Source organism: Triturus cristatus, chromosome 2_1, assembly GCF_964204655.1.
Source record: "Triturus cristatus chromosome 2_1, aTriCri1.1, whole genome shotgun sequence".
Classification (NCBI taxonomy): Eukaryota; Metazoa; Chordata; class Amphibia; order Caudata; family Salamandridae; genus Triturus; species Triturus cristatus.
Window position 1 is genome coordinate 832447511 of NC_140581.1, and position 13410 is coordinate 832460920.

Sequence of the window (13410 nt, forward strand, 5' to 3'; positions counted from 1 at the left end):
TTTCCTTCGAAGAAGTTTATTGACACTCAAGACGATAGCATCGGCACACAGGACAGGCAAAACCACAGCTGCGTCCACCCTGACTGCTGTCCAGTCTCCAACCTCACTGTTCCACCCTCATCGTTCTACCCCACGTAATACATTCTAACACATGTAGGATGGGATGATGACAGTGACATAGTTGATCATAAACAATACCTAAATCATAACTCAACAGCATGCTGTAGTATTTAAACTCTCTTAGAGCCTACCTTTTGTTTAGCTTCCAGCATAGGGGCACCCTGACAAGTGTCACTCATTCAATCATTTATTCATTCTTTGGCTCCAGTGAGTGGCTGGAAGGGCCCAGCGGATGTTCAAAAAAACTGGCAGTCATTGAGGTTAGATCGTTTGATCTTCAACAACCTGATCCTGGTTTCATGGTGAGGAGACAAACTGAGTTCTGGGATATTCTGGCTGCTGATCTCCTGGGCTGGCTGGGGGCTCTCTCACAGGACAACTTCAGGAGAAGCATCTAGAAAGACATGCAGTACTTGAAGAGGGCATTCTGGCCGTGTCATAAACAGGGCAGCATACCAGTGACACAGTCAGGATGCACTAAGCAACAAGGGTCTAAGCAGGTCCAAGCCCATGAAATGACCGGTCTGCTGTGGGACAGCGCCAGGCAATTGGCAGTGGTTCTCAGCCAATTAGTGGCCAGTGCATCCTGAGAGTTCAAACTGCCAGGTAACCTTGATGGGGGACAGCTTTCCCTCTCCAGGAGGAGTTTGTGTTTGCAATGCAGGGGCCACTGCCTATTTGCAGGGGCTGAGGTCAATTTCTAAGGAGTTCCTCTGATTGGAAATTATGTGGAAATGTCATCCAAGCAGACTTTCAACAAAGACAGAACAGGAAGAAGTAGGGGATAACTTTGTCTTCTAAGGCAACACTCAACGTCCATCTTGCAAATGCCATTCTTACAAAAAAAGTCAGTTTTTGGAACCAGTGACAGGTAACCCTAATGACGGCTGCACCAGTAATGTTTGTACAACCTTCTACCTTAGCACTCTTATTTTAATCTTGCAAAGACTAACGCAGACAATACTACGAATAATGTTGGTAATCAATATTTCCATCTTTGTGCGGGGGAGGGGGTTACCCCCTTGAGACTACAAGGACGTCACATCAACGGAGGTCCTTCCCATTGTCACGGCACACCAATGATGTCCCTGATCTGTGGTTAGAGAGACCCCCCTGCTAATTAGGAGTCCATCGAGATATGTCAACAAGCATTTACAATGCAATGGTCTCGGCATTGTTAAAGTTAGAGCTATTGGCATTGCTCATGACATTATTTTTGTTTTTGTTTTTCAAACATTTAAAGAAACGGCATTGTCATTTACAATGTCAACAGCTTAATCCCTCTCAAATGCGAGACCTATTGCATTTGCACCCACACACAGAGCCACACACACAAAGCCACCCACACACACACAGAGCCACCCACACAGAGTCACTCACATAGAGCAACCCACACACAAATAGAGCCACCCACAGAGCCACCTACACACACACAGTTACCCACACACAGACAGAGCCACCACGCATATAGCCACCTACAAAAAAAGCCACCCACAGAGCCACAGACACACAGAGCCAGACACACACACAGAGCCTCCCACACACACACACAGAGCCTCCCACACACAGAGCCTCCCACACACACACAGAGCCAGCCACACACACACACACACACACACACACACACAGAGCCAGCCACACACACACAGCCACCCACACACAGCCACCCACACACACACACTTCAATGAAAGACAGCTACGATTTCTAATACAGCATTATTTAAATAATTATTATTGGCTCCGTTACGGAGCTCTAAACACAAACTAAATTGTTGCTGATAAAGATCAGGAATTTAGTTGCTGACTCACCTGGGCATCCTCCAAAATAAATTGACGCCGGGACCCCGAGGGTCTCACTTAACCCAGGCAGGAGCGTAGGGTGCGGGGGGGGGGGGGGGAAGGAAGAGTCCAGGAGAAGGGAGGGGCTGAGAGTTGATCTCTTAGCACAGCCCACCGGACACAGCCTGATTACCCCATAGTAATCAGAAACGGGGCAGTAAAGTATGTATATACACGCGTTTGCCTGGGAATCATTCGAAGAGTTTTTAGGACGATGGGTCAACATAAGTGAAAAACAATGCCAGCGCAAAAGTTTTTATTGGAATATCTCCTCCAGCCTCGGGTGGGAAGGCTCTCTGGCTGCCTTCAGGTGGGTCTTGGGTGGTCTCTGCCGAAGCCGTCTGGGGGCTGGGGATGGTCTCTGCTGGGGGGCGGTGGGGGGGAATTCCCCCCGAGTGCGGCTTGGTGGCGGCATGGGCTTTTGGAAGAAGAGGGGCCCCCCTGTAAATGCCCTGTCTCATTACCACCCCACCTCCAGAGAAGCAGCAGCAGCCGCCCCTACCTCTGCGGCTGGTATTCTGCAGAGCCCCGGGGCGCTCTGTTCCAGCGAGTCTCACAAAGGACTTGATTTACAAGCGTGCAGGTTGCAACACGAAATGCTTGGGAGGCGTTTTTTTTGTTAATAGTCATCAGTTGTGCAGAACTCCAGCTTATGCTTAAATCTGCTTTAAAGCTCCGAACCCTTTCATTTTTTGCCTTTTAACTCCAGACTGCAGTGCCCTCCCCTGTTTGGCTCCCTCACACACCACCCCCTTGCTCATCTTCCCCAGTGATGACGGTCCGGCAGGAATGTCCCGGTGCAGCGGCGTGACGTTTATTTTGGGGGTTGGGATCGTGTGGCGCTGCGATGCGAGAGGTGCCGGCTATTTGCAGTGCTCTTAGTAGTGCAGGAGGGAGCGAGGATGGGGGAGGGCCGTGCAGTTGTGTCGCGTTGTTTTGGGAGAGAGTTGTATAGTGGTGCTCAACAAAGGCAAACTGATTAATGCATCACTGCAGGTGCCTCAGGGCGTCAGTCGCGTTTGAATGAGACCCCGGCTTGGGACTGGGCTGGATGGAGGTGGACACATCGCTGCTGAGCGCGGGGGGCCGCCGGTGCCCAGGGCTCGGCTTTGGAGGCAATGTGCCGGTTTTACAGCTCCTCTTCCGTGTTTGGCAGCTGCCTGGGACGGAAACGCCGCGTCTGATCGCACGTCGGGCAGGGGTAGCCAGCTCGTCGGTGGCTGGCAGGCTGCAGGGCCGTGTCCTTACTTGCCAGGCCGCCCTGATACTGCAGCCGGGGGGCTAAAGGAAGTCGTAGAGCGACAGGAGAAAGAAGCAGTTATTCTGACCTCAAGTATCCACCTATTGTTAAAATGTTAAGAGCTGGGACGTGTCAAGCTTCAATCCACCGCCAGCGGTATGGCGGTCCCCTAGAACACAGAGCGCATGCGAACCCTGCGAGCACAACACTGGCATGAGCGCCCCGGGGGCGGCCTTTAGAGCATTAATTTTGGCAAACGACACCAGAGCTGCTCAGTATGCCATTACTCTTTTGGAAATGTCTGAGGCAGGAGCTTCTGTGCACATTAAACTGGCTGCAGTGACGCCCTTGACCGGACGATGCCAAGCGAATTCTTGTGATGTGTTTTTTTTTTTCCAGTTAAACCATACAACTCTACTGCAAAATGTGGAAGGCCTAGTTCTTGAGAGGGCTCAAACAGTGTTAATGCATAAAACCATAGTTATAGAAACCAGCTTACCTGTTTGAAGATTTAGATCTAACACAACTCTCCCGTCAATCAATTTAAGGTGAGGGAGCAACGCCGGGACACCACCGCCTTTCTCCGAGGCAGAGAAGAACTGCCTCGGAGAAACGCAGCCTCGGTTTCGGATTCGGGGGCGTGTTTCTTTTTCTCTCCTCTTGCCATTGGCTGGAGGAGAGAAAAACACGCCCTGCGAAAAGCAACGAAAAAACACGCCCCCGATCCGAAAAAGACGGGGCTTCAACGGAGTGACTGGACCTCTTCTCCAGTGGCTGGCCAGCATTTAAGAGGCCAGCCAATGGAGAACAGGATAGAAGAGGGGCGGGTGCAAGCCCCTCTTCTCAAAGTCACTCCAACTCATTAAATCTCGGAGCGAGACTGCGCAAGCGCAGCCTTTCGCAGCCGAGACCTAAAAAGCCAACATTCAGGGGAACAGCTATGGATAAAGTAAACATGTTGAGAATGAATTAGCTGTTGTAGAAAGCATGGACTTTGGTCTCTTCACTGCCTACCTCCAGCTTCCTTCCTGCTGCTACAATATCCGATTGCCTGTCACTTTTAAAGCTACAAGAATATGGTGAACAATGTGCAGTTTATGTTCAAAGCGGAATGGTGACACATACATGCTTAGGGAACAGATGCATTTCACAAACACTATTAGAAGAGCCTCTACTGGAGAGGATGTGCCAGCCAGCCATATGATGTATACAAAGCGTTACTTGCCTGTCGAACAAGCTCAGATCTTGTGGCTGGCCTATGCGCAAAATACACACCAGATGTACTGGTGATTACAACCCATGAAAGGATGTCAGGCTTTTCATTTCCTACAACTTTCTTGTATCATTTCCAAAAGCTGCCACTTACCCATCGCTTTCCTGGCCATTCTCCACCAGCATATGAAGGAAATCCTGCAAATTGAAAAATGCATTACTATGAGTATACTCACACCTTGGAAAAATTCACAGCTTCCACTGGGATGGGGCTTTTATGGCCTGGATGCTCTAAATAAACATGGCGCCCTCTCCCAGGCGAATATCTAATTACTGCTCTTCTCATGCTAAATCTTTAAGTTTTAGAGCTCGTTTTTATTGATTGAACGCGCCCTAAGACTTATATAAAATTGTTAAACATCATATAAATGTCCAGGGGAAAAAATGATCTTACAATGAATTTGGATAAACGTCCTAGAGTTTTATTAAATTATTAGCAATTTAATGACTGGAACGTGGATTGACTCCGCCATATATATGCACCCGAACAACTACTAGTAGCCTTTATTGTTTATGTATATACATGTTTTATTCGATTTACTACTTCATCTATTAAGGTGTCATAACATCCATTCACATCCTAATAACTGCTATTGGTACGAGGGATTTATGCCAAATTTGCTATAAATCTGTGGGAACTTTGTATGACTGAGTGCAACTTCATGGACTGTCCCCGGTTTCATCCTTTAATCAACACACCTGTGTCTTGTTAGCTATGTTTGTATACATGCAAGTCTGTGTTTAGGCCATGTGACCTTCAAAAATCTCAAAGCCCTGGGTGAAACGTTGGCTCGTGAGTCGCTGCCGCACAACCTACCTTGCACACTTTGCATTTTACTGCTATGAAGAAATGCCTGTATCTTTTTGATAAATAAAATAAGAAATGCATCATTTAAAGCATAATTTTGTACAAAGTACCTGCCTGGGAAGAAATGTCTTCCCTGGCATAATGTTTTGAAAGAAAAAAATTCTCCATCTGAGTCTTTGCCTTTGAAGTATTCTCATGTGAAAGACCAACAATTGGAAACCTTTGACAAAGCTAAAAGAGACAACCAGTGATTCGAACTGAAATATTCTAAGAATTACAGGTGCTGCTGCTTGTTTCATAAAACCCCTCTTCTCTTCTTCCCAGCCGGGCATACTCTGTATCCTCTGCTAACATTATTTATGCCTGGACTGCATGTTTTTACAAGGAGGGCCGGCACCGGTACACGGCCACTATATCAACTAATGGCTGTGGGAAACAGACACTATATGCTCCGTAGGAAGTACACCGGAAAAACATAGTGCTATCAGTGACTGAAACATAGACTAGATGTGAACTTTGAACACACGTGTTGTTCCTCCCTTTCAGTTGTGCTCCCAGATACTTTCCTCCTATAGCCTGCTGGTAGGCGCTCACATAGGGGCCATAAGGTAAACACTACATATACCCTCCGGAGGTGTAATTTTTGAAAATTTGAAGTGTGCTAGGTATTTTTACTCTACAAGGGATATGTTGTGTATTCGTCTCACTTTCTGTTGTCTGTACACTTCTTCTCTTCTTTTTAATACAGGTTGGGTGTACAATTGGGTGATTGCTGGTCCTGATATCCCGGCTGAAATTGCCAGTAAGTTGTAGTGTGGCAATGAAACATGTCGGTCGCTCACATTAAAATGGTCTAAATTTGGGACTTGGTTTTAATCATGAGTATAGGCATGGAATAAAGACAAATGCTAGATGCCACATTTACCTCATTTTTTAATGTTTTTTGTGAGGAGAGTATAACTTTTCTTCCTTTATGAGGGCCTAATGGACAGCCGCGGCCACTGCAGGTAAGAGCGGTGGGGCCAGATGAGGGGGGGTTTCGAGAGATGACCATGAGGGAAAATAAAATAAATAATTAATTTTCCTTCATGGTCGTCTCTCGAAATCCCCCCTCACCTGGCCCCACCGTTCTTACCTTCAGCGGCCGCGGCTGCTAATGGATCCATGTTGATGTTGAAGGGAAAAGCTGTCATCACTGGTGAGGAAAGACACTTTTCGGCCTCCACCCTATTGCTAATGGCCTACCTACACCTTAAAACACAAGCGCAGCAGTTTTGTTGACTTATTTTGATGTGCATGTGCTCCCTAAGAGTTTTCTAAATACCACATATTCTAATTCCAGTTACTAACAAGTGCACTCTGTTTTAATCTCCTAATTCCCCTTTTCTCTCTTTTTGCCGTACTAGTTGTCCATGAGTCTCCGGCCAAATATAATATATTTCTAGAATCTAAGGCCAGCGGAACATGCTTATTCTCTCATGTCGCATTACTGGCTGCTAACCTACCAATGGTTCTTGCTGAAAATATTCTTCCATTGTGTATCCGCATTTGTGCATTGGTACAGTCTTTCCCTGCCCCACTTTCTACCACCTCAACCTTTCATGCACACCAACCTTTCAGACTCATTTTCATGTTTTATTTCTCCCTTTTATAGCTTCATCTTGACTTCATAAATTGGTAGGGAGGCCTTTTCCTACTCCACCCCTTCTTTTTATATTACTATTCTCTCCTATTTGCCCTGAACTGTTGTTTCGTATGCTTTGATGAATCCAACATGAAAAAAGCTGGTATATTCATTATACGTTATAATTGCTGTTTCTGAAAAACTTTTCTTTGAAATCTAATAAAGAATTGTTTAAAAGACTGTTTCAGATTTACAATTAATTACTCCACTGAGGCATTGTAGTGTTATACCACCAGATCTCTTCAAAGACATCTGCAAATCAACAGGTAGATGAAGACTATTTTCCCCAAATGCTCCTGTGGCCAACTGGGAAAGGGTCCAACAACCCGAATTCTAGCACTTAATACCGACCTGCAAGAAACCACAGATCAAGACATGGTACCTCAACTTGTTAACAGAAGACGAGAAGCAAAGTGGAAAGACGCTGAAGGTAAAAGAGGCTAAGCTTATGCTACCTAAACCAGTTTCTTGTGGTTGAACTTCACCTTCAACATTAAAGGAAGTAGCTGAGATTGTGCTTTTTAGACTGGTCATATAACCTTTTCAGGGGGACCACCTCTATACCACCACAAAATTGCCACATTTGAACAGCTACCACGGCCGAGTTTCTCCCAAACCATGATTACTGCCCACCCCATATAACCAATCAACTTAACTCATCTGACACTCCCATACACCTGCGCTTAACATGCTCTTGACAGCAACATACAACAAATGGATCCACAGAGCGTCCTCGGAAGTGGCCGAAAAGCAACAATCCATAAAACACTAAAGAAATAAATGTACACTTTACTCTACTGTCTTTCAGGTTCTAGACGTATAGCTGACATTTTTAATATACGATTCTGAAAAATAAATATATTTTTAATTCCTTACTTTAAGGTATCCATCTGACTTGGTTGAGAGGGGCGGCTCATTTTCAATCCTAGGTTTTTCAGCACAAATCATTACATTCTAGGAACTTGCAATTTTGGTTTATTTCAACTGAACCCATTGTGCCATCATTGACATTAAATTATATATATGGCGCTTGCTTCCCCTGACGAGGCGTTCAAGTGCCTCATAACAATCACTTGGAAAAGCAAAACCCAGGACTAGAAAGCTTGTGTTGTTCGGACATGTCATATGGTAATCCTCTACCACATGCTTCGAGTTCCCTAAAATCCTGCGTACATATTATGGGTAGACAAACGTATCTTTTCTTTTCAGTAACATTTTTGTAGATCTGGCCTAGACACAGCTTTAGCTGTCTGTCCAGCCTTATGGAACAAAAATCATAAATAAAAAACATACATACATGGAGAGATGCTTTAGGTCAGTACCCTTCCTACATTGATCTGCTGCATTTTCAGACACATTTGACTGCCAACCACCACAGCATATAGAATGGAGCAATTGGGCAGCGTGATTCAGCCATTGTCTCTTTTGCACAGTGAATGAGGGAATTTTGCATGATCAAGTTTGCACATCCACCTAAAATAAAGTGCACTTCAATGCAAGTGCTGGTGGGACCATACTTTACTTGGACTATGGTATTTCCTGTGAATTCTTTCTCTTTTTTAGGTTCCACCTGGGCAGTGCAAGTGCTGTCCTTGCAAAATCTCTTGTAAACAAATAAGTTAGAAACCAGGCAAGAGCCAGCCCCTTACTTACCAATGACTGGCATTCATGTCGCTCTCATTTCCTTGCTTTGCGTTGGTCAGCCCTCCTCCTTCCACTTTATCTTCCTGTCTTCTGGTCCTCCACAAGAGCATGGACCAAGTACAGTTTCTGTCTGCGGCCAGTGTCCTTCCACTTGCAGCCTGCTTGCAGGCGTACAGTTTTTTAGGTCTCGCCTTGCTATCGCGTAAGCGACCGCAAAGCAAGACTATTGTAAGGGGCTCCCAAAAGTGCTCCGAAAAGCGGATTGCATGGCCAGCACGCGCACAATCACGCGCATCGTGCCGCCATGCAATCCGTTTGGCATCGCACTTCAAAGGGTCCGCTCCCCCGCCTGGAATGCGCTCCCCCGCCCCCGCCAAGCGCGCCACGCTCCGCCAGGGCTTTTCCTACTTGGCTGCACACGACTGGAATTCCATGCCCTCTGCTTTCAACCCTGTCTCTGACTTTCCGTAAACAGCCCAGAACTTGGCTCTTCCCGCTGCTGGTTTAACGAGGCTCTATGTTGATTTCCTCTTTAGGCTTCCGAGGGCAGAACAACCATGTTGGGTAACAATTGAACTAAAAAACATAATTTTGTTCACCATCGCATTCAGTTCAAATACTCCTCATTCCTAGTCGGCTGCTGTTGTTTTCCACTCTCTGCATTCCACCCAAGCGCCATCCTCCTCATCCTGCAGTGACGCCCTCTTTTCCCAATGTTTGTACAAGAGAGCTCTCTGCAGTGGCCGGGCCTGCACATAGCCCCGTGCACTGACAGGGCTGCACGTTAACAGCAGTGTGTGTGCGCGCCGTTTTACACACGCACTAAGGAAAGGTTGTCACATTAACAGATGTATGCCCTGCATAAAGAGCTTACGTCCATCCCTGCACACAGGCATCTTCGACACAGGATGCCCTGTGAGTGGGTGCCGTGTGCACTTCAAGCCCTGTGCAATGGCAGCCTTACAAATAAAGATGTCCTCTGAGAACGCTCTGTTGGCAGTCCTACACACAGAGAAAGAACCCTGTGCATTGGCAGCCCTAGGGAGGGTAGCTCTTGCGCAGTCAGCCCTCCTAGTACACGTGCGCTCTGACAGGCACGTGCACAGGTAAACTGGGCACCAACCGCCAAGCTGATTCGCTGCGCATACAGTCCTAGTGAGCAGCCGTGGCTTTTTTTTTTTTTAAGGCAGATTTATATAGCGCTAAATCGACCCAAAGGTATTGGAGCGCTTTACATGAGCACCGGTTGCGTTACACATTCAGGATATGGATGCGACCTCAAGGCTCGATCCCTGGTTTCCTGCACCAGAGGTGGCCAGCCCTGTGCTCTGCATGTTATCTATATATGGTACCAGTCCCACAGAGTGTCAGACCAGAATTCAGCCCAGTGCCTGCTTCCGATGTGCACTGCCAGCCCTGTGTTTCCCCTCACCATGCACTGCCACCTTGCCCTCTGCCAGCTCAACGTCTAGACTCTAGAGTGGCTGTATCAGGCACGCGCAGAACTGCACTAAAAATGATATTGTGAAAGTGAATAGTATAGAAGTGTCAAGAGAAACGACACATCGGGTGCTGCAGCACAATGACGAGCTACGCGATTCAAACAGCTATGGTCATGCAAATAAGGCATTTATGCACTGTCTGTGTGCTTGTAAAAAGAGGCAGCTCCAAAGGTAATCTGTGGAAGTCTTTAATGAGCATCAAAGAGCGGCCAGTAGCCCTGGCAGGGATCAGCAACTGCCACCGTTCCAAAGGAAACATTTGAATACCACTTTTCTAATTCATAAACGTTCTAACATTCTATTCCCCTGGCATTAATAACCCAGCACCTTGGATGGGAGGGCACGAGAAGCGACAGCCTGAAGGTGTTGGAGCAGCTGGCAGATCAGTGAATGGTCTGATCAGAGGAGTGGCTTCCCTCCCCTGCCCCGGACCCGGGCTGCCGATCCTTTCCTTGCCTCTCAGGAGCCAGGCAGGGTCAGATTGGGATCACAATTTGGCCCGGGCACTGTCAAAACAAGCATTTGCAATGCAATAGGTCTCACATTTACGCAGGTTTAAGCTATTGGCATTGTAAATGACAATGCCTTTTATTTATGTTTTGAAAACCAAAACATAAATAAAGGCCATTCTCATTTACAATGCCAATAGCTCAAACTGCATAAATGCGAGACCTATTGCATTGCAAATGTTTGTTTTACTTTTAGTCTAGCACTCCAGAAGAGTGCATGTGTTTTAGACCCTCTCTATCCCTCCACTTCCTGCCCATCCGACCTCCTGCTCCAGTGTTGCCTGCCCCGTCACTTCCACACACCCCTGCTTCCTTCTTTCTTGCCCCTGTCCCACCCACACCCTCCCACTTCCTTCTTCCTGTCACCCCGCCCCTCGCACCTCCTCCCGCTTCCTCCTTGCCCCCCATCATCAGAAAAAAAGCACAATGTTGCACTCTTTAAGTACACACTATAAGTGTGCATCTACTTAAACAGTAGGATAGAGGAGTTATAGCATTTAAAAGAAGTGTTATATTTTTAATTTTCAAGATTTCGATAGTTAAAGACATTCATCCGATCTGTGTTGGTACAGCAGACCGTAGTTTGCAAGTTGTGCCCTACTCACTGCTCAGGTGTTTATCGTCCTCTGGCATGGCGGTCCTTAAATTGGTTATGAGCAGTTTACTGTTCAGAACAGCCATGTACGCATTAAGGACTCTCTGGAAAGGAGGAGGGGCGGTCACATTAGTTCCTTTTCCCACTTCCTGAAGCCAAAAGTCTTTCCCGAGTTCTTTCGTTGCGTCGTATAGTTTACCTCTGCATGAGTGCGGGGCTTAGCCTGCCAGTAAGTACTATAGAGTATACAGTGCTGCAGAGTGTGCAACAACATCGGGCCGGGCAGGGCCTGAAGCGAGGCCATGCATTGGGAAAAGCTGGTTCCATCCAGGCACACACCACCTCTTCATGGCTCGTGAGAACAGATGATGGGCGAATAGACTTCTTTCTGCTCAAGTCTCTAGTACTCCACTCAAGTCTTTGCAATGATCATCGTGGTTTGAACAGACGCAAATTCTTAAATGTGTGTGATCTTACTAAATAAAAAAAATCCCCTTTCTTATTTTGTTTTTTGGTTAGTCTCTACATAACGGTCTATTTTTTTAATTATGTCTCAGCTTACTCCTAAACGTCCTTACGAGTGCCCTCCTTTAGTCTGCATGAAATGTGTTCCCTTTTTGCGCCACTGACCAGCACAATAATTGGACTTAACTTGCAGCTGTCTGGAACTACCGTGTTCAGTAGCTAAATAATTTTGATTGTTGTTGTGGTTGCTTTTTTATTTTATTTTATGTTTTTTATTCTGGGAGGCGAGGTGTATTTCTTGGAAAATAGTGGTGCGGTGTTTGGGGTCACCATACGACTCAGTCACCCTGGTTTATTTCTCGAGTCTTGGAATTTTCTTTTACAAATCAGTGTTTTACGTTATGCACATTCTATTGGTACAATGGAACTAAATCAAAACTACAAATTCCATATTGCACTCCTTTAGTAACTAAAAGTCCAGGACTGGAAACAGTGTCAGTGATTTGGGGCCACTTGGTAAGGCCAAGGTGGCATGGTGTTTAAATGCTTCCGTAGCCTTGCATCCAGGAAGCTCAGGAATTTAGACTTCAAGTTGTTGTTGGTTTCTCACTATAAAAACCGCTCTTTGGCAAGTAGAACTTTCTGTATCCAGTGATCCATGTTTTGAAACTAATTTCCTCTTGAACTATGCCGTTGCTAGTCACATAGAAGCTTTAGAAAGTCTCTGAAGGTGCACCTGTTTTAAGGCTGTAGACCCACACGAAGAGATCCTGAGGCGTACTGTGTGAGTAGTGAGTTGTCATGCGCCAAATTGAGTCAGAATAAAGGTGGCGAGTAGGAATGTGGAAGGCGTTATTGTCTGGGGCTCAAACCTGGAAAATGTCATACTATGTTGCATATAGTGCTGCAAGATATGAATGCGCGATTTGGCCAGGCTAAAGCCTGGGCCAGACAGTATTCATGCTAGATAACTGAGTTTGACTAGGTAGCTCCTAGTGTCAGAACCGGTTCACTTCGGTTGTTTGTGCGCTGTCTGCCTAAAACAAGTAATCGGTGAGAATGTCTGCTTTATCATGAGTGACAATGCTTTGCTTAAAACTATTGATTTAGAAATGGGCATAGTTACTTCAAAGAGACAGCCATCCATGTCAAATTTTGGACTAATCCTTAGGGGCTTATTATGAGTACAGCGATCCCGAGACCGCCATACTTGCGGATCCTCCCACTGTATTTCGAGGGTGGCAGTCAGACTGTGACAGGACTGTCGCCTCCGCTGGGATCCAGGATTGCGCTGTGCGGGTGGTGTGGAAAGGGGCAGGTATAGCATATATGATGCCAGCACCGCAGAACATATTCCGAGTTGCATTTCTACTTCCCATTTCATGGCAGTGACCCCACCATGATAAGGGTGGCAGACATGCAGGTAAGGTGGCCCTAACAGGGCACCCGGGCAAATTTGCCTATGGGGGTGCGTGCGGGAGGCACATGTTGTGCCCCCCCTATATTTAAACCTTTGTTCCTGCACTATGTGGCATGCACAACATTGTTAATGCCACACCATGCAGGAACATGCTGTAGGCGGAGTCACGGTGGCAGTCTGCTTCTTAGGCTCTCCTAACAAACCCCAGCCTTAACACTGCTGCCACACCAGCCTCATGCACTGGATTCAACTCTGAATCCGGCGGGCAGGCGCACCATGGACTTGGTGGTCCTCCTTGGAGCGCAGCTGTGG

The 13410-nt window shown here is 46.6% G+C and overlaps 1 protein-coding gene across 2 annotated transcripts in view; it reads right to left on the reverse strand.

The window, feature by feature from the left end:
• Positions 1 to 13410, reverse strand: part of AOPEP (aminopeptidase O (putative)) — a 1648611-nt gene that overhangs the window by 727172 nt on the left and 908029 nt on the right. For both annotated transcript variants that reach the window (XM_085632907.1, XM_085632906.1), the window contains one exon: positions 4566 to 4609. In XM_085632907.1, coding sequence (XP_085489033.1) covers positions 4566 to 4609 — 44 coding nt within the window. The remainder of the gene's footprint in view (positions 1 to 4565; positions 4610 to 13410) is intronic.